Raw genomic sequence first — 21698 nt, forward strand, 5'->3', positions numbered from 1 at the left:
TAGCCTATGGGGGGGACCTCCTAGAACAATTGAAGTTTTTTTGGGGAAAAACTTCTATCGAAGTTGATTGAATGCGCTGTTACTTCAATTCGTATGATTCAAATTCAGCCGAATACAGACCTATTCGATTGAAAACAGAACTATTCGACCAAAAAAAAACTTTGACTTATTTTCAGTTGGTATTTTTGAATTTGAATTTTGAAGTTTTTTCAATTCGAAATTCGACCCTTGATAAATATGACCCTTTATCTCCTTCACTATAAAGTAGAGCAACATTTTATTTTAACATGCAAATTAGTTAAAAAACAACAACCCTGAAAATGATTATTGATTTATTTTTCAAAAAGGCAAAAGGAATTCTGTAATAAGATGGATGTATAAACTGCCCACACCCAAAAAAAGCAATTGTTAATAAAACCCAAGAAAATGTATTAACAGGGATTTTCCTGTAAGTTAGTGCTTTATTAAAGCAGTTGTTTAACTGATTGAGCTTCATATTAAGTTCTAAATTTACTGAAATTCAAAGCATTTTTTTGACTCAAAAGCTTATAAAATAGTTTTTTTTGAATCAGTAGGACTTTCTTATAACCAACCTTTACATGAATTTTCATCTAGCTCCAAAAAAATTTCTTTAACATTACCACTAACTGAATTTATATATTTTTGGGCAAACTTGCAAACATTTTGGCCGTAATATTTAATGGCTGTAGGTTTATTAAAGAAAAGTTTTAGGTAAGAAAAGAGGAAATGGGGGAAAAGCTACAAGTACTGTGCATGAATTAACGTGAACAATTATTGCCATTTCATGTATAAGAAAAGATATTTGTATTTAGGGGAAATATTAATTTCAACTGCAGTTCGAACAATGAAAAACTTTCTTTTACAGCCAGTAAGAAACAAATTTTTAATTAGTGCCATATTTATTAAGGGTCATATTGGAAATTCAAATTTTCAAATGTTTTTTTTCGGTCAAAACTCACTAATTCAAATTGGAAATAATCAAAACTCGATTTGAATATCGAGTTTAATCAAACCTTTACCCTGGGAATAATTTGGATTAGACTATTTGCCACATAAAACCTACTGAGTTCATGTATAAGTCAATAGGAGAGGTCCAGTGACCAATTTAAAGATGTTAATAGCCTTCCTGACATTCAGAGAAAAACTCGATTAGAATTCTAATAGAGTTATTGAGTTAATAAAATTTGTTCGAGTTTTAGATGTTTTACTTTATTTAGATATTTTACTTTATTTATGATTCTTAAATAACCTCCTAATCAAATTTTGAGTATAATCAAATTTATTATAGTTAAAAAAAACTTATGAGTGAATTCAGAATTCAACCTGTGATAAATGGGCCTTCCCATATGCATGTAGTGATGAAGCAACATTATGTTACAATTAGGGGGAAGTTTACAAATAATGGAGAAACATTCTCAGAGTTTTTCATTGAATTTTACAAGTGGGAATGAAAAACTCTGAGAATGAGAATTAGGCCCTTACTAGCATAAGGAATGCAATCTTGTGCAATGGTTATCTTGGGTAGTAGGCACAGAGACAGAATTAAGAGTAGGGTATAGGGATGAGCGTATTTTTTCTCCTTGTTTCGCCTAAAAATGACGCCCATAGACTTGTATGGCGTTGTGCGGCAAAATAAAAAGACGCGCTTCAAAAAAAAATCTTTTTTGACACCCGTAGACTTTAATGGGCGTTGGCGACATTTCGCCGGCGGCAAATTTTTGGCGAAACTAAACAGGTCAAATTCGCCCATCCCTAGTAGGGTATAAGATGAGGTGGAAATCAGGATAGTGCAGTTTTTTCAACCCATTTTGTGGGGGGGTGATATTTGTTACATGCACACCCCTAATACCCTTACTGGGTGAAATATTGTAGATGTTGGGCAAAAACTATTTCTTTCTCTCCCTTGATTTTTTACAGGGTAAGTAGGATCAAGGGGACATGTACTATGTAGATCAAAGTCAAATATTCCCCTAGATAAGACTGGCTTTATTATATATTCTTATATTTCTAAGATGTATTCACCTTTTGATTCTATGTTACTGACTTTTTTAACAAATTCTAGACTTCTATTTGAAATTCCTATATTGTTTTTGATAAGTTGCAGGTTTTTGCAGAGAATGCATATTCATTTTATTATAGGGGGGAAAAAAGTGGGGAAAAAAAGTGGAATTTCACAAAAAATTATGCATTTTGCCTTTGAAGTATCTCTTTGTATGCCTGGGTTTTGGACTAAATTAAGGCTATGGAAATATCTATGATGTCTGGGATCTGAATTCCTAAGTATGTTATGTTATAACTTTTTCATTTTGATTCAGTTTGGAACTCTGTCTGTTTCCTATAACTGAAATCCTAAAATCGAAACTCTGTATTACTTATAAAGCATAGCTGAATGAATACAGATATAGTATTGTATAAACAATGATATATATATATATATATATATATATATATATATATATATATATATATATATATATATATATATATATATATATATATATATATATTTAATTACCTAAACATCTGGTTTCAGTCCCACTCCAAAGACCAGAAGACAAACACTCTCGCACAGCTGAGCCCACCAACATATAACCTGTATCACAAGCAAATATCGCTGTTGACCCAAATGTGGTTTGAGTTCCAATTTTCTTTCCATTGGGTGGTATAGGCATCTCTCCACAGGAGGTAACTTCAAAAAAAAATATAGACAGGAGATGATTAGAAATTATAATTAATAAAATAAAATTATTTAACCTCCTATCAGTAATATACACTTTGGCAAATTTAAACATATGACATTTGATAAATGTGCCAGTTTATTAATCATAAGCCTGGAAAATGTTGGCTCAGTGCATGGGTAATGCAGTTTTTAGAGGTAGATGTGGGGAGTGACAAAGGCAAGGGTATGCACCCAGTGTGAATTCTATAAATACATATTCATTGCTACAAAAATGCCATTCTCTTAATTTATAGAAAATGGAATTTGTTCTACCACATGGTCAATGATTATTTAAGTTTACTAGCACCATCAATGCAAAGCTATTTAGTCCCAAGTTGTTTACCCATGTGCCACATTTAAAGATAAAAATAGTTGGGGAGCAACATATGCATGAAAAAAAGCTCCAGGAGTGCCAAATATGGAATTTTACACTGATTTTTACAAATGGGAAATGTTGCAGATCATTTCTGTATTTGGCACCCCAGGAGCTTTTTTCATGCACATGTTGCTTCCCAATTATTTTTATCTTTAAATGTGGCACATGGGTAAACAACTTGGGGACCCGCACTTTAAAACATAAGGTTAGCAAATTGGGACTGAATAGCTTTGCATTTATAACTATACAGTCAGTTTTGTTGATTAAATGACTTTAGGGTATAATGCCATTACATATTTTATTCCCTCATTTCCTACAGTTTGATTAGAAAAAAATACCTTTAACTAATTCTTTTTTTAAAAATTTTTTTTATTTTTATTGAGTTTTAGTAAAGCAAAGAAAAATACAGAAAGGAAAATAACAGTTCCATACAAGGTTGCACACTCAGATCAGTAAGGCATTATGTAAACATTACCTTTAACTAATTCTATAACTGAATTCTGTTTAGGCAGTAATTATTGAAATAAGACTTCTTCTGAGGATGGGCTAGAAAAACACTTTCTGCCATACAGTAAATGATTGTGGGCTGGCTGCCAAGCCTATTTAGGTTTATGCGTCATTATCTCATTTTTTTCAGGCATCTACCACTGATTGAACTGAACAGTTGATTTCAGTCTACTGCTTGTCCATGCTCCTTTTGTTCCAGGCCAGTAAGAAGACATGAAAAGAGTTGATGTGGGAAGCTAAATGACTTAAAAGGCTCATTGACTAATATAATTAGTGGTGGTTATAGGGATCTTAATGATGCAAAAGCACAAAGTAGCAGTTTCTTAACATTCATGGAAAAATGTAATTCAATAATCATTTTTTTTCTCCTAATATAAATGGATACATTCTAAACTTTGCATACATCCAAACAATAATTTCTTTGAATAATGCTTTGAAAGGCTTTATTATCCAACCTTCAGATCACTGCTGTTATTTGTTATCCTTCTATACATACTTTGGCAGTGAGGTCGCTCATTTCTCCAGCTCCAAGTTCCATTGGCAAGACATTGAATAGATGCAGGTCCCAAACGGAAATAGCCTGGATCACAGCTAAAGACGACTTTTGTTTTGTACTCATAATGGGATCCATTCACAATGCGCCATCTTCCATGTTCCAAGGTAAAAGAATTTATACTTGGACATGTAACAACTTCAAAAGCGAAAGAGGCAAAACAAATGTTATTAAATTTGTCCAGTTATTTTCAGATTATGCTTTCCTTACAAATATATAATGGCAAGTATTATTATAACCACAATCTAGTGAAAGGCCATAAGTTATATTAATATAAAGTTTACAAATCAGCAATATTAAATTACAACTAGTGATGGGCGAATCTGTCCCATTTTGCTTGTGAAACGGTGACAACATTTGCGAAAGACATTGTAGTCAATAGGCATTAAAATAATTTTGACAGACTACAATTTTGATGGGAGCGACAATTTTTAGACGTTCGACTATTTTGTCCAAATGCATTAAAGTTAATAGATGTCTGAATAATTTTGACAAATAACAACAATTTTGATGCATGCCAATTTTTCTTTGTTGCAGCAAATTTTTCACTAGGAGGTGCTGAACCAATTGGTACCCAACAGTGAATAAGACAATGATAATTCAAAACCACAAAAACATAGAAAACACAAATGCCAATTGTTTTAGAATATTAATATCTGCCAAAAACAGTTAATCTTTAGGTAAATTTGCACTTTATTTATAATAAATTATAATACAACAAATCAGAATTATTATTTTATACACACTAAAAGGTTGTAATACATTTCTTATCAAGAAAGTCTAGCATGAAGGAATATAATATTTATTGAATTATTTTGAAGCCTTCTTATTTTACTGCATTTCTAACAGAAAACACTTTGCTGAATTTCATGGGCAACTATGTATAACATACCCTAAAAACATATAGAAACAATGTATCATAATTATGTATTACTATGATCTCAATGTTTGTAAATTCTACAATACATTATACAAAATAATTGTGATTTCCTAAATAATTGTTAAAAAGATTTTCTTACCAACACAACGAGGTGTTTTATTGTGATTGCTCCAAGTTCCATCTGGTTGGCATATGGCTGCAGTGAGCTCCTTAGATGATAAGCGATACCCATCACTGCAAAAATAAGTGATGCCAGTTCCTACTAAGTAATCTGTTGCCAGTATTCCTCCATTCAAAGGGGACTTAGGAACCCCACAGGATATTGCTGAAATGTTAGAAAATAATAATGTGTATGAAAAAAATTGATAAGAGCAAATCTCTGGCACCATGTGCTCACTTTGTCTTGAGCCCTTCCTAACAAAGTTTTACAGATGAGGCAGATGAGGCTCAAAGTGTAAACTCATTGAAGGTGGCATAACCTCGGAGGCCACTGTCCCCACACAAAATAGTTTTGTATGTTTGTGCACTGTAGGCCAGTTTGACCCCCTCTGCACAGAGGAAACAGTCCCTCCCTCTCCCCTGGTGGTTGCAGGGTCTACTTCCTTTATAGTTAAGCCATTGCTCATCAATGTTTTCTTACATACTGGACCCTGCCACAACCGGTTTATGTAAATTCAATTGTAACATTATAGTCCAAATACAATTAAAGAAACCAATAGGGTAATGTGGGTAAATGGATTGATACTGGCCTACATCCCCATAACCACCAATCACCAGGTTGCATTTGCTGATGAAACATATTGGTTGTTGGTTAACAGACCTGGGCAAACATGATGCCTTTTATTACATCATTCTTCTTTGCAGAGAGATTAAACCTGAGAGTGAAATGCTTTATGGAATTGTCATTCTGCATCTGATAGCCTTCTAGCAATATTTATTACTATAGCCTTGCATGTAGACTAGATACATTTTATACCTCTGTGGTTAAATCCCTCTACTGGCGATTTGGTGTATCTGCACAGCACCACAATTTAGTACCACAATTGGCCCATTTTGAGTACCATACTTGCAATACATGGCCCAACACAATGCAATTTGAGAGTCCCAACTCTTTTCTGTAACTCATCCAGTGAAAGAAGCACACAACATTCCACTTTTTCCTGATGGTAGCATTGATGTCAGGCTAATAGACTAGCTGCTTCTACAGCTGCCAGAAATGTAGGGTGACATTTCCATTACATGTTACATGCATGTTTCCTTGTCATCATCTGTGTGTGTGTGTCCCTGTTACTATTAATGCAGCTTTTCATGCTCTGTATTATTGTCCACCATGGCCATTAAAGGGTAAATGTATCAAAGTGTGAAATTAGAGCTTACCGCAATATAGTTCCTCCACTCTCTATTCATTCCTATAAGATTTTTTGGGGTGTATTTATCAATGGGTGACAGTTAGAGTTCACTATTTTATAAAAAAAAAAGTCTCTAAAAATCCTATAGGAATGAATAGGGGGTAGAGGTGCTTTCCTGTGGTGAGCTCTAACTTCACACTTGTGCCCCTTATTGTATGTTATCAGTAGTTCTTTCATTTGCAGTATGTTTCCTGCATTTATTGCAAATGTTTTGTTTCTGTTCATGTTCCCAGTTTCACCTCACCCTCATACTTGTGAGACTTTTATGCTTAGCTTCATTTATTGTAATATGGGAAGGTTTGTTTGCATGTCCAACTATGCACTACCTCAGATTAACACAAGTGATGACAGAGCATAACTCAACCTACTTCCACTAGTGCACTTTTTAGACATGGACAAGCAAGAGGATGATGCTTAACCTACAGTTTCTGTGTCAATACAGTAAAAAATTAACTTTAATGCATCAAATCAGAAATATGAAATTATCCACCCGGCCAGACATTGTATTTTTGATGCTTGATGCACAATGATGAAGATTCACAATGAATATGCCCCAAGGTGGAATCCATCTTGGCAAATACAGTAAAGACTATTGTGGAGCTTTAGGAGATGAGGATATTTGACAAATTTGACTTTTCTCCCTTGATCCCTCCTGTAACAGTTATTCACATCATGTCATACAAGTGATTATGACTTTATTAAAGATGACATAGACCGATCAGGAAAGCACAACAGGCTACCTGCTTTTAGCACGAGATGCCTAAAATAGATAAAAAGCTAAAATGTTTATAGTTGTGTTCATGGTACTATAAAGTCTCTTTGTAATGTATTTTGAAAGTCTTTTTGACAGTTTAAGTAGACCATCTTTCATTTGCTAAAACACTTTCACTTGAAAAAGTGAGAGGGATATACAATGTATTGTCTTCCTGTTAGTGACAGAACTAAAGGGAAATTCAATATTTTGTACTACAGCATATTATTCTATATTAATTATGTACTAAAAAATAGCTTTATTTGTGGTGGTTTCCATTGCGCAAAAAAGTATGTTTGAACTTAATTCTTAAACTCTGAAAAAGCCTCACAAAGCATTATATCTAAATAAAGTTTAAAAGTTTATGAATCACAAGAGAATTCACATCACAATTAGTTGAGACTAGCTGTAGTTTTGACAGATTTTCTAAAAATGTGGCCTTTATTGTTTGATCGGCTGAAAGGAAACCAGCAGCCAATGGTTTCTCATGTTAGTTAGTGATACTAAAATGAAAATCCATAATACCTCTGTATTACCAGGAGAGATGAGGCACCACCATCTTTTTTTGCTCTAAAGTGCTTTCCCAGCCCAGCACTACCTACATCAGCTGATACTTCTCCAATTCTGTCAGTCACACTGAACTGGAGGTGATGCGATCCTTCAATAAGCTACACTAGCGCTCTTCTCTTTGCAAACAGAAGCTGCCACTGGACTGGGGATATAATAGGGCATTATGATGCCTGGGCTCCCCCTGTGATACTCATATGTTCCTTTGAATTTTAATAAAGTGTCAGTTAGTACATTTTTTGCTGTGATAACAGATTTTTCTGCAATTATGTATTTTTCCTGATTTCTAAAATCTGCAATTGAGCCTGACACGTATGAGAAAGCCGCATGTATAAGAAATAATTGTGTTTCAAAAATATTTGATTATAGATTATTATTGAAAAAATAATCACAATTCTTGTATTTGTTAACATGAGTAGAAGCTGAAATCTAAGTTGCTTTGCTGAATGTTAAAACTAATGATGCATCTTGGGACCCTAGTGCAAAACTTTGACAAATGAACTTTGACAAATGCTAATCTCTCAGAAATAGCAGTAACCTTTTTACTTACTCACTAGCCACTCACATTTACAGAACAGGCACCTTTACTGTATAGCTACAAATGCAAGGAAGGAAGGAAGGTGCAAGGTCCCTGTGGGTGGTACTTAGCTCAGGCTAATAGGAAGTAGGGCAGTTAATTGTGAGTGTCGTCTGCTTGTTGGATCTGATGGCCACCAAAAGATACTGAGAAGTAGTTAACACCAGTTTTCCTTCACTTTCCAGGACTGATTGTTGCATTGTGTGGATAGAAACAACAAATGTTGCTGAAGGTTATATTTATTTATGGTGAATACATTTATCAGCTTGGCTTCCACTATCACGTTAATTATAGATCACACTGAAGTGGTTGCATTGAAAATAAAAGCTATGTGACCTTTGGAAAACATCCTAAATAGTTATCAGTGAACCTATACATAACATTTTCATTTTAGCTTTTCAACCTGTATATTTATGTCATTTCATTTTTATTGTGTAATTTAATATTTACTATGTAGTGAGAATTCGCACAGAGGTGTAACAAATGTGGCTCCCTTCCAAAAACGGTGTTAGCTTAACTTCTCCCTTCCCCAGACACTTGACTATTCCTTATTATAGGCTGTACCAGATGTCTTAAGCATAACATTTTAGCACATGCCATCTGTGTGACTTATTTTTAAACAATCTTATATAAAACTGCCATTCTTTCCAATATGAGATAGTAACATAAATTAATGTGTTAGGCCACTTTATTTGATGAACTTTTTTCATATCATATGGCTCATTTACAAGCACGTTTGTAAATTGTGCATATATTGACACCATTTATTAAAAGTACTAACTGTATGTCCTCATATTTGCTCCAAGTGCCAATGCACCCATCAAGCCTGCTCTGATGCCTTGCATGCAAGTGTGTCTTATTGGAGCTACTGCCAACCTAAATGGTGCAGTTATTCTGGGGTTCCCTTAATGGGCTGTGTCAACAGGTGCTACAGACTTACACCCAAATGTCATTTTAAAACTGTATTCTAGAAATGGAATGGCCACAACTTGCAGCAGTACATTATATTAAAATGCATCAGCACAATTGAACTTATTTTGATCCTGGTAGTCACAATTACACTGCAATTGAAGGAGAAAAAAGCTTCATTGTGGGTAAAAAAAACATGGTGAATTTTGCACACCACGGGGCACATTTACTAAGGGTCAAAGTGAATTTGAAGTGAATTTTCCAATTCAAAAACTTCAAATTTTAAAGTATTTTTTTGGGTATTTCGAACATCGAATAGGCCAAAGTCGACCTAGACTTTGATTTGAATTGGAAAAACTTAGAATATTCGACCATTCGAAAATCAAAGTACTGTCTCTTTAAAAAAACGTAGACTTCGACACTTCGCCACCTTAAACCTGCCGAATTGCTATGTTAGCCTATGGGGACCTCCTAGAACCTATAGCCAACATTTGGCTAAATTTTTAGAAGTCAAAGGTTTTTTTTTTTTTGAAAATCCTTCGTTTGATCGGTTAAATCGTTTGAATCGAAGGATTTAATAGATCAAATGATTTTACTTTGATTGCATATGGCCATATTCGATCAAAAAAAACGTAAACTTCGAATATCGTACTACTACAATTCGATGGTCGAATCTCGAAGTTTTTTCATTTCGAAATTCGACCCTTAGTAAATGTGCCCCCCACATGTGTGTTTGTAAATGAGACTCCATGGTCTTTAAAGAGTAATGATTGTATCAAAAATAAATTAGGATAAATGTTAAATGGTGTTAGAATATCCTGTCAGCAAGGCATCAGGCTGGTTTACCAATTGTAGCATACAAGTCTACTATATTTGATGAAATCTTTATGTGTCTTGATAAGATTTAAATACCAGTTTGCAATCAAATTATTAATTATTTTCTATGATATTCATTTTTGTGGGGTTCACCTATACTAGGTAATAATGAACAATAATATACAATAATATAATATACAAATGTAACCAGAGTTTTCCCAATGCAGAATCTTGGACTATCCAAGATAGTTTTCTTTAACTAAAGTGCAGGTAATGGTCCAAATACACAAACAAGCATATCACTAAGCAAGATAAGAATAACCTAATCCAAAACTAACACTAACATTTACAAATGAAACCTTGAAACTTTGGTGCAGAAATATGGTGTGCTTATATTGAACATGCTGAATTAGAACACAAGTGAAGAAGCAGAAGTAGACTGGAAATAATATAAATAATTACCTACACAGGACATTCACATATCAAAGGTGCCCCAAAGATGGGACAGACATATGTTTACATTTACCTTGACATGCAGGAACAGGAGCATCCCAGGTATAATACCCATATGGAGCCTTTTTACAGATAGCAGTGTTCTTGCCAATGAGTCTGAATCCTCGATCACATGCCCACCGAACCATACTATTCAGTTGTCCACCTGTTTGACTTATAATAAACCCATGGGGTGGGGATTCTGGTGTGCTGCAATAGTTAGCTTCAAATATATAAAAAATATTTGTTATTGAACTACTACAAAAATATCTGCAAATGCAACCTAACAAATATTTTTTAAAATGTGCAATTAAAAGATAATAATAATGCAATAATTCAGACACCATTGACAAAGATAGTTGCTCTTAAACACCAAGGGGCACATTCATTTAGCTCAAGTGAAGAAATAGAATAAAAAATATTGCCTCATTCGACCATCCAATTGGTACCCTGACCTTCGACTTCAAACTAAAAATCGTTCGACTATTCGTACATTCGATAGTCAAAGTACTGTCTCTTTAAAAAAAACTTTGACCCCCTACTTCGCCAAGTAAAACCTACCGAACCTCAATGTTAGCCTATGGGGAAGGTCCCCATAGGCTTTCAAACAAATTTTTGGTCTATGGAAAATCGTTCGATGGATGGATTAAAATCCTTTGAATCGTTCAATCGAACGAATTGCGGTTAATCCATCGACTTCGGTAAATCCATCGACTTCGGTTTTACTTCGATATTCTGATTTCTGATTTCTTCTTTTCCATTTTCTTCTTTTTCTTTTCTATAACCAGTTCCAATTGTTGAAGTTCAACTTTAGTGAAAACATTGATGCAGCTCCTTGTGAAATAAAATTCTGTTGGTAGCTTTGAATGATATATAGACTGGAACTATTGAGTGCAATATCTAAATTTACATTTAGTTTGAACGTGGATAACATTGTCAATGTTTTAATGCAAATTAACGATGCAAGTAGCCAGGTTATATTCAATATAACAATGGTGTACAATATATTCAAACAAACTGGCAAACACCTGCCCATGATTATGAATGACCAGGTTTCTTATCAGATTACAGGTTCTAACAACAGTATATACAGTAGCTTGGTAAATCCATTTTGTTTATAATTGCAAATGGCAGTTATATAATAATTAGTTAATTTGCACCCACTTCCTATATTAACTGGTTATGATCGAAACTTGCCCATTTCTCTTCACTGAAAAAAATATGAAAAAATGTGCAAAATCCCAGAGACCTGCAGCAATTTAAGGGTTAAAGAATGCATTGTAGCATTATGCACACTGTTTTCACAGATATGAATGGCCTCTCTTATAACTGCTCTGTAATCTTGAGTAAAATTATTGGGAAATTGACTTGTTATTAGATTATTGACAATTAGGGATGTAGCGAACCGCCGATTTGATGTTCGCGAACGCCGTTCGCGAACACCGGCAAAAAATGCGAACAGTTCGCGAACTGTTTGCGAACTTCGAACATCCGAAAATCGTTCGATTCGAATGATCGAAGGATTTTAATCGTTCGATCGAAGGATTTTCGTTCGAATCGAACGATCGAAGCCATTCGATCGAATGATTTCATTCAATCCAATGGCTTCGATCGTTCGATTCGAACGAAAATCCTTCGATTTTAGCGATCGAAGGAATAGAATGGTCGAATGGTCGAACGATTTTTGACGCGAACGCCTACTGGCGAACGTCGCGCGACGTTCGCGAACATTCGGCGGACGCGAACAGTCGAAGTTCGCGCGAACTAGTTCGCCGGCGAACAGTTCGCTACATCCCTATTGACAATCAATATCACTGTGTATTCAGAGTGTTAACTTTGATGTTTGAATTGCTTTTTAATAACTAGCTTTTCTACACAAATCAATAATAGTGTTTTTATTATATTGATTTTGATTTAATGAAAGGTAAGCCCCAGTTCTGTTTTGTAGCGGTGGAAATGACAAATAAATGAATCCAAAGGATAAACAGTTTTGGCTAAGATTATAATTTTGTCAACATTTTATTTTTACTTTGTAGTAGATTATTGCAAGCTACTGTATTTCCTTTAAATTGTTATTGTAAAATTGTAATAGGCTGATTATAGTTTAAAATACAACAAATAGGAATATTTGTATTTAAAATGTTTTCATTGTTTTTGTTCTGCCTTTACCTCATGCTGTTTTTTACACTATATATATTTGTTTTTTCTGCATCATGAAGCACATGCTACTGATCTGTGTCCTTGAGAAGAAAGAAAGCTGATCTTTGCAATTTTCTGTCTGTACACATTGTCTGCACAAGACAAATATTGTGTATGAGTTATCTAAAAAAAACATTCTGCTGAATTGATGTATATAGAAAAGAAGTTGGGGAGCACCTCCCATCAAATGAGAAAAACAGAAGATGGTGTGCAGGGTCAAGCAGTAATTCATAAGAAAACAAGAAAGAGAAAGAATTGACCCATGTATTTGCACCCTCCCATCAAAGCTTGTCCACAAGCTCGTATGTATACACCCTTAAAAAGTAACTTTTATTAAGATTAAGATAAAAAAAAGTCCAGTGATAATAAAACATGGTTAGGACCAGGGAGACGGATTAACTTGGGGTAGTGGGCTGGTGGTACGGATAAGTGGTAAATGTATGCTAGTGGAGGTCACCCCAAAAAAAACTCTGTTTAAACACTATTCGGTCATAAATATGGGAGTAATCGGGGTAGTATACTACATGCAATGTTGTACAACACAAATCACCCCCTCAGAAGCACATAACGTGCCCAAATCTAATGGGCTTTGTCAAAAAAAAAAGCCCATTAGATTTGGGTGAAATGCGCGTCAGGCGCTCTATTAATTTTAAAATTGGTTATTTAGAAAATAAGTTATAAATCCGATTTTATCTCATTATTTAAATAAAAAAGCACAACCAAACTCCCATACCCAATTTTACCTTATTTATTATTAAAAAAGCTCAATTTAATTGGTTCTGGTAAAAAACAATTGAATCAAGCTTTTTTAAATAATAAATATGGTAAAATCAGGTGTGGGAGTTTTTGTGTTTTTTTTAATTTAAATTAATGATATAAAATCAGATTTAGCAAATAACCCCCTAAAATTCAATCTTTAATAAATAACCCCCTTACACTAAATTAGACAAGATGTTTTGTTTAACAAGAAAAAATAACTGGTATATTAAGTGGTATATTCTGATGTCAATCAATATGGCTAGTGATCTGCCCTGTTTTGCTTTACAGGAAAGTTTGAGAAACTGCATATATTTTGTGAAGTGTAGTGTTGGGCTTATTTTAATTTTCGGCTAAAATGAAGGGGCCAATATCATATATTTTAGCTCTATAAATCATAGACTATATTAATTATTCTAAACCTTGAAAAATGTGTAATTTATTTATGAAAAACACTCATACAAAACACCATCTGAAAGCTATCAAAGTCATATAGAGTTGTCCTTATCCAACTGTAACATTTTTCTTTAATTCTGGCTTTTAGAGGATTTTTTTTTACTAAATGCACACATAATTCAAAGAATTAGAGGTTTTCTTTCTCTTTAATCTTAGCCAAAACTGTTTTTTTTTGTTCCTGCTTTTTATATTAATTTCTTTTAATAAATTCCACGGAATTCATGGTTTTAGAGAAGATTAGTTTATTTGTGGTTTTTAAAACCTCTAAACCCACTAAAATGAGAATGTTGATAAATGGGCCTCTAATTATTATTATAACAAGAATCTGGTTTTTCTTACTCAATATAGTCAATCATCAATAGGTGTATAATATGTCTTGATATTCTAGCCAGTTTCTAATTAAATATTACAGTGTTGGTTATTGATGAATTCCTCTGCAACAGAAATTAATTTGTTACCATGGAAACCCAAAGTTTGTTAAGCAAAAAGTAGCAGAAAATTAATTTGTGTCATGGCTGACTTGAACAGGAAAACCTCAGCATTTACAGTAATTTGAGCAACTCTTTGTGGTTTCAAGCAGTGATGTTGTACTACTATTTAGTTAGAGCAATAATGGCACAACATTGGAATGTTAAAAACCTATAGTAAATTACTATTTATAAAAATGTTACATACAATTTTCTGTGATTTACCAATGCTCTTCTCTTTACTAATTCACTGTTTGACATGTATAGTCAAAGCAGAATAGAGGATAAATAAAGTATATATATATATATATATATATATATATATATATATATATATATATATATATATATATATATATATATATATACAGTATGTTTTTAATATAGGAAATAATGACTATTCTTATTTAACTGGAGGGTGTGTGTTATACACAGGGTTCTTAAGCACTTTGTTATCCATACTTTATTAACAAGTCAGACATGAACACACTATCAAACATACAGTTGTATCATTGTAACATCATGCTGTTTACTTCTAGTGTTTTTAGACAGTTAGATTGATTTATGTTTTATGAGATGATCTTCCATTTCAAATAATGAAGATGTCACAAGTTATTTATCTCAAAGCCAAGTTCATACCTTGTATAATATGATTAAGGATGGGCGAATTTTTTCGCCTAGTTTCTCCGAAAAAATGACGCCCATAGACTTGAATGGAGACGTGCGTCAATTTTTTTTTTTTTTTATTATTATTTATTTTAACAAGTTTTTTCAAATACATTACAATGCCACAAACATAAATAGATAAACAAATAAAAGAGGAAGAAGAGAGAGAAAAAAAAAAATAGAATAGAGTAGAGTAAGAGTATAAAGGAAAAATAGGGGTATATAGGGCCCATGGCTATCCCATATCAAAGCTTAGCAGAATCAAAGGGGCGTTATCCAGCGACAAATTGGAGTTAGTTATTTCTTTTATTACTGTAAGGATTTTACCCCAATAGTCCTGCAATTCTTTGCACTTGCACCAAATATGTGTGTGTGTGTCCCTCTCCTTACCACATCTCCAACATACATCTGTGAGTGTGGGAAACATCCTATTCAGCCTACTTGGAGTAAGGTGCCATCTAGTTACTATTTTAAAGTTCATTTCCCTCACTCTTACAGCTCTAGATGATTTATGGGCTTGCAACACGATCTTATTCCACATCTCGGGGGATCTCAATACCCAAGTCTTTTTCCCATTCCCTAAGAGCTGTATCTTTGCCCAAAGAGATGTTTGATATTAAGAGTTTGTATGTATTTGATACTACTTTATTAGGGACCTCTTTACTATCCAGTGATATTTCCCATTTGGTCAATTCTCTATCCCAATCATCCTCTTTATATTTATAGGTATAATTTTGCAATAGGCGGTAGTTCCATACATCTCTAACATGTTTTCCCCATTTCTTATGAATATCATTTAATGGGATCAATTTATTGTTTTACAGGAAGTCGCTAATTCTAGTTGTTCTCCCCTCAAATATCCGCCAATTCCCAAATGCACCCCTCTCCATGCTAGGTATAAAAGAAATGTTATTTATTAAGGGTTGTAATATATAGGGCCTTTTAGTCAACTTCAACCTTGTTCTATTGTCGTACCAGATCCTAAGTGTGGTTGAAATTAAAGGGTGGGCTTTCACCTTGTCTGATATGTCTTTGGACTCACACCATAAATGATTTAACAGAGGTATCCCTGCCCACTGATTTTCTATCACTGCCCACTCTTTCATCCTTTCTTCCCTTGCCCATTGTTTAATACGAGTTAAATGAATTGAAATATAGTATAGCCAGGCATCTGGGATAGCTAACCTTCCTCGATGTAATGGTAGTATTAATTGTTTATATTGAATCCTAGCCTGTTTACCGTTCCAAATGAATTTTGTAAATAGGGATTTAATTTTTTTAAAAAAAACAGCTGGTAAACTAATTGGCAGAACTTGTAAGTAGTAATTCAGTTTAGGCATCAAGAACATTTTCAATACTTGTACTCTTCCCATCCATGATAAGTTTATTTTATTCCATTTATTAACCTTCTCCTGTAGTGTTGACAGTAAGGGGACGAAATTGCTGTTATATAACTCAGACATATTTGGGGTTATGTTAACACCCAAATATTTAATACTACGGTTTGCCTTTTTAAAAGGAAAGTTCTCTGTTAGACTATCCATCATACTTTCTGGGGTGTTAATACTCAAGATATTAGATTTTGCAAGGTTAACCTTAAAATTTGATAGAGTTCCAAAGTGTTCTATGAGTGATAGGAGGCTGGGTAGGGAGGACATCGGGTTTGAAACAAAGATTAGCATATCGTCGGCGAAAGCTATTGTCTTATATTCTTTCTTTTCAAACTTCATTCCCTCTATCTTTGCCTCCAATCTGATATGTGACAATAGTGTCTCAATTACCAAAACAAATAGCAGTGGTGATAGCGGGCATCCCTGCCTGGTTCCATTACAAATATATATTGGGTCAGATAATTTACCATTTACTTTAACTCTTGCATATGGATCTTTATATAGAGCTAAGATGCGACTTATTGTAATCTCCCCTATTCCAAATCCCCTCAAGACTTTTTCCAAAAACGGCCACCCCACTCTATCAAAAGCTTTTTCAGCGTCAATTGAGAGAAGTATTGTTGGAATTTCTACTTTTTGCCCAATCTTTTGCCCAATTTTCAATAGTGATAGTATTTTATAAATATTATCTTTTCCCTCCCTTTTAGGTATAAACCCAGCCTGGTCCTCATGTATTAAATCTGGTAAGTATTTTTTCATTCGGTTTGCTATTATTTTAGCGTATATTTTTAAATCTATGTTTATTAGGGAGATTGGCCTATAACTTCCACAAAGCTGGGGGTCTTTCCCCTCTTTTGGAATAATTGTAATGTTAGCTTCTTTTGCCTGTTTATGGAACCCACGTACTCCATCGATTGTATTATAATATGAACACATCAAGGGTATTAATTCTGTTTTATACGTTTTATAATACAGTGCACTAAAACCATCTGGTCCAGGACTCTTTTCCACGGCCAGCGAATCTATGGTGTCACTTATTTCTTGTGGTGTGAAAGGTAAGTCCAGTGTATTTCTATCTTTTGCTTCTAAAGATGGTAATTGTGCTTCCTCTATAAATTTATCTATTTCCTTCGATTTGCCTTTGTGGTCGACCCCTCCCTGTAGTCTATATAATGTTTGATAGTACTGCTGAAATATTTTAACAATGCTTTGTGTGTCATAATAAGACTTTTGATCCTTGCCTTTTATTGCTGTAATATGAGTTGCACTATTCATTTTCTTTAACTTTTGAGCAAAGTATTTGTTACATTTATCCCCCAGTTCGTATCCTTTTTGTTTGCTGTTCATGTATGCTTTGTATGAGCCCTGGTCTAATATTGCTTTCAATTGAATTCTTTTCTTTTCCAGTTGCTCTAAAATATCTTCTGTTATTCTTGTTTTATGTATCTGCTCCAGGTTCGAGATCTCTTTAAGTAAGTTATTAATTTGTTTCTCTTTTTCTTTTTTTAGATTACTGCCAAGAGCTATCAACTGTCCTCAATTTTTTTTTGACGCCCATAGACTTTAATGGGCGTCTGCGACATTTTGCCGGCGGCAATTTTTTTGCGAAACGAAACGGGTCAAATTCACCCATCCCTGAATATGATATCTTTCTAGATTTTGAATTCAAAACAATGGGACAATTAAACTGAGTTGAGTTACCCATCTCTGAACTGTAGCAAACAGAACGCTTGTGAGGGGACATGATTACCCTTCACAAGTACATAAGAGGGCTTTATAGACTTTTTAAAAAAATGATCAATGCACCAGAGGCCACTCCTTTAGACTGGAGGAAAAAACTTTCATTTGAAGCAACGTAGGTGGTTCTTCACAGTGAGGACAGTGAGGTTGTTAAATGCACTGCCAGATGATGTTGTGATGGCTGATTCTGTTTATGCTTTTAAGAATAGCTTGAATGATTTCTTAGACAAGCATAATATAATAGGCTATTGTGATACTACTACAATTGGTACAGATATTGGTATATATAGTTTATGTAAGTGTATGGAGAGGTTAAACTTGATGGATTTTGGTCTTTTTCAACCCAACTTAATTATGTAACTAACTATGGAACAGTAGGAGGAATGCATACAGCGATGTACTGCTAGAATTTATACAGCTGAAGCACATTTGTTAGGGTTAAAATATAAGTAGTAATTATAACTAATGACTGCCTTTAATCTGCATAAGGTGAATATGTTTATGTTCTAAGTTTTCTTTCCAGAGGCTTAGTTTTTCCATATGTATATGCAAAGAGTGTATGACAGTTCCATCCATTATAAATTGGCTGTGTATTGCTAATTATTTTAGTAATGTCAAAAACTCCTTTAATTGAGAGGGAGGGAAATTTCAGAATAACATGCTTACAAAAACCTCCAGTGAACACCCTTAGTACTTATGGTTAGGCATATAATGTGAATATAATCATAAGTTCACACATTAAGGAGCCTGAATGGTTATATTTTTTTGCAGCAGTTTACCCAGCAGGTTAGGGTGCATGGCCTTCTGAGCCAATTACAATTTGTAGAAACAAGTATTGACTAGCTCACAAATGAAACTTTCAGGAAGCATAGATATGCAATGCTGTTTTTACTTAATACTGTACATCAGGAACTTTTTTTGAAAAAAAAAAACCCCTTATATTACTTCTAATGAGCCTGAAGATATAACGTTATATATACTGGCTAGGGATGGGCGAATTTTTTCGCCTTGTTTCGCCGAAAAAATGACGCCCATAGACTTGTATGGCGGTGTGCGTCAAAAAAAAAAAGACGCACGTCAAAACAATTTCGCCGCATGACAAATTTTTTTTGATGCCCATAGACTTTAATGGGCATCTGCGACATTTCGCCGGCGGCGAAACGGGTCAAATTCGCCCATCCCCAATACTGGCATGTTTCCTATTTCCACTAATTTGTAGAATACAAATGGCAGCCTAGCTGATTATCCATGACTGAAATCTGGTCACATATTACTTACCATACATCCATTCATCATGGAATAACGTTATCATACCACAACAAAGGGAGTATATGTTTTTACACACAACTGAACCTCTATTTTACATTTTTCAGTGGACCAGAATAAATGGTGTACAATACAGTAAATTGAAAAGCAGGACAATACATTATGCATTAAATATTGGTGGGACCACAAACAGTGTAAAATGAGGGAAACTTAAATGCACATTTATTTAAGTTTTTTAACAATATTAAATTCGAATATACTCAAAATTCAATTGGGGGGTTTTTAATAAAAAAAATAGAATATCTTAAATTCACACAAATTTTACCGACTCGAAAACACAAATTGAATTTGAATAAACTTGATTCAAGTTTTTTCTCAGAAAAAAACTCTGTCAGTAAGGCTACTAACTTCTGCAAATTGATCCCTGGACCTCTCCCATTGACTCATACATGAGCAGGTTATAGATAGTGAATAGCCGAATTCGAGTTTCTCACGGGTCAGAGTGTGATAAATCTCAGAATTTGAATTAAAACTGAAATTGAGTTTGGTTAATACACAATTCAAATTGTAGTATTGAAAATCTGACCCTTAATAAATCTGCCTCTTAAAGTCATGTAAAATTGAGGTTTCACTGTATGTGCAACACTCATGATGAGAAATCAAATGTATGTGTGGAGCTCGATTTCTCCTTCCTGGCTATCTCCTATAGAAGGCAGGGAGGAGAAATCGAGTGCCACACAATGGATCGTCACCCTGACGCCGTTTCTGAAGAGGAACGCATGCAGAGAATAGGAAAGTAATTTCTTAATAAAAGCTTTGCGATTTAAAAGTAAAAACTGTTTTGGTGTTTTTTTTTTCGTTACAAAGAAACAAATTTTTGTAAAAATTTGTTTTATGTTACTGATCCTTTAATGGGGGTGTTATCTGTTAGGAAAAGGTATTTTCCATGCCATCATATTTGGAATCTTTTTATATTGCTATCCTTTGAAAAATACTGAATATTAATAAATCAGCCTCTATATCTTCCCTGCTGAATTACCCAACTACAAGCCACTAATAGCAACATTAAACTATTGTATTGTCAATACTGTTGTGGGCATATTTATTATGGCATGTAAAATGAAATTCACCGAAAAAACTGTGTAAAATATCAGATGGTGTGTGTAATCTTACATCATGTGAACGCCGCTGTTATTTTCCATTTTCTCCAGTGGAAGTCATTAAGAAAATTTGATGTTTATACATGGCGAAGCTTCGTGATGTGTGGTGTACTATCCCAATGTTTTTACACAGCATAATAAATTTGCCCCTACATGTTATAATTACAATAGCCATGTAGTATCAAAATGATTAAAAAGATCACAGATTTTTTTTGACCAAAACCTAATAAAAATACGGATCCAATGTCCATATCGCAATGACCTACCCTTCCAAGCCATTTTTTCACTTGAACTGCACTTTTGCCATTCTTTTTCTTGTTTGCAAAACCATAAAATAAATCTAGTCACAAAGAGAACATTCCATACCTATGTATCGAATTCGGAATCCTTTTTTGTTGGTTCCATGATCAGCTGACCATCGTACAAAAACTTCATGGCCGCTGCTTGTTATGTTGAATGTTGAAGAGTAATCCCCACTCAATGAAATAAGCAGCGGGTGGTGACTATTAGGACCTATAGCAAATTTAAAAAAGCATATGTATATATAAGGTAAACTATGTACATGAAGAAAGAGTAAAAAGGTGAATAGAGAATACATTACCATCAAATGCTTCAAGCATGTCAAATTCCTTTTCAGTTTGGAAGAATTCAAAGTATAAGGTGATGTTATATCCCTTTTCTACACTAATAGTCCATGCACACATCTGAAGATTGGGGTAGCTGTCAGGATAGCCAGGGCTCAATATAACGCCAGTAGAGTCAAGTCGGATTTCATTGGCTGGACATAGTACTGAGAAGAGAGTAATACACTAGTAAGTGGGAAAGCCTCAGTGCCATTGTCTTTTATTTTGCAATATGAATATGTACGAATGAGCTATGGTATAGAATTATTAAATACAATTAAGGATTCATTCCATAATGTGCTTCTAATCTTCTTCTTATTCATTATTGTACAAAGCACAGCAGTTCTCCCTAACTTGAATTTCCGAATGTCTAAATAACATGCAAGTAAGGGGTAGG

The 21698-nt window shown here is 34.1% G+C and overlaps 1 protein-coding gene across 1 annotated transcript in view; it reads right to left on the reverse strand.

The window, feature by feature from the left end:
- LOC108718600 (CUB and sushi domain-containing protein 3) overlaps positions 1–21698 on the reverse strand; it is a 696593-nt gene that overhangs the window by 76998 nt on the left and 597897 nt on the right. Inside the window, exons 48-53 of the mRNA XM_041566615.1 lie at positions 21280–21468; positions 21045–21191; positions 10612–10800; positions 5196–5381; positions 4120–4314; positions 2537–2710 (exon numbers count right to left, since the gene is read on the reverse strand). Coding sequence (XP_041422549.1) covers positions 2537–2710; positions 4120–4314; positions 5196–5381; positions 10612–10800; positions 21045–21191; positions 21280–21468 — 1080 coding nt within the window. The remainder of the gene's footprint in view (positions 1–2536; positions 2711–4119; positions 4315–5195; positions 5382–10611; positions 10801–21044; positions 21192–21279; positions 21469–21698) is intronic.

The sequence above is a fragment of the Xenopus laevis genome, chromosome 6L (genome assembly GCF_017654675.1).
Source record: "Xenopus laevis strain J_2021 chromosome 6L, Xenopus_laevis_v10.1, whole genome shotgun sequence".
NCBI lineage: Eukaryota > Metazoa > Chordata > Amphibia > Anura > Pipidae > Xenopus > Xenopus laevis.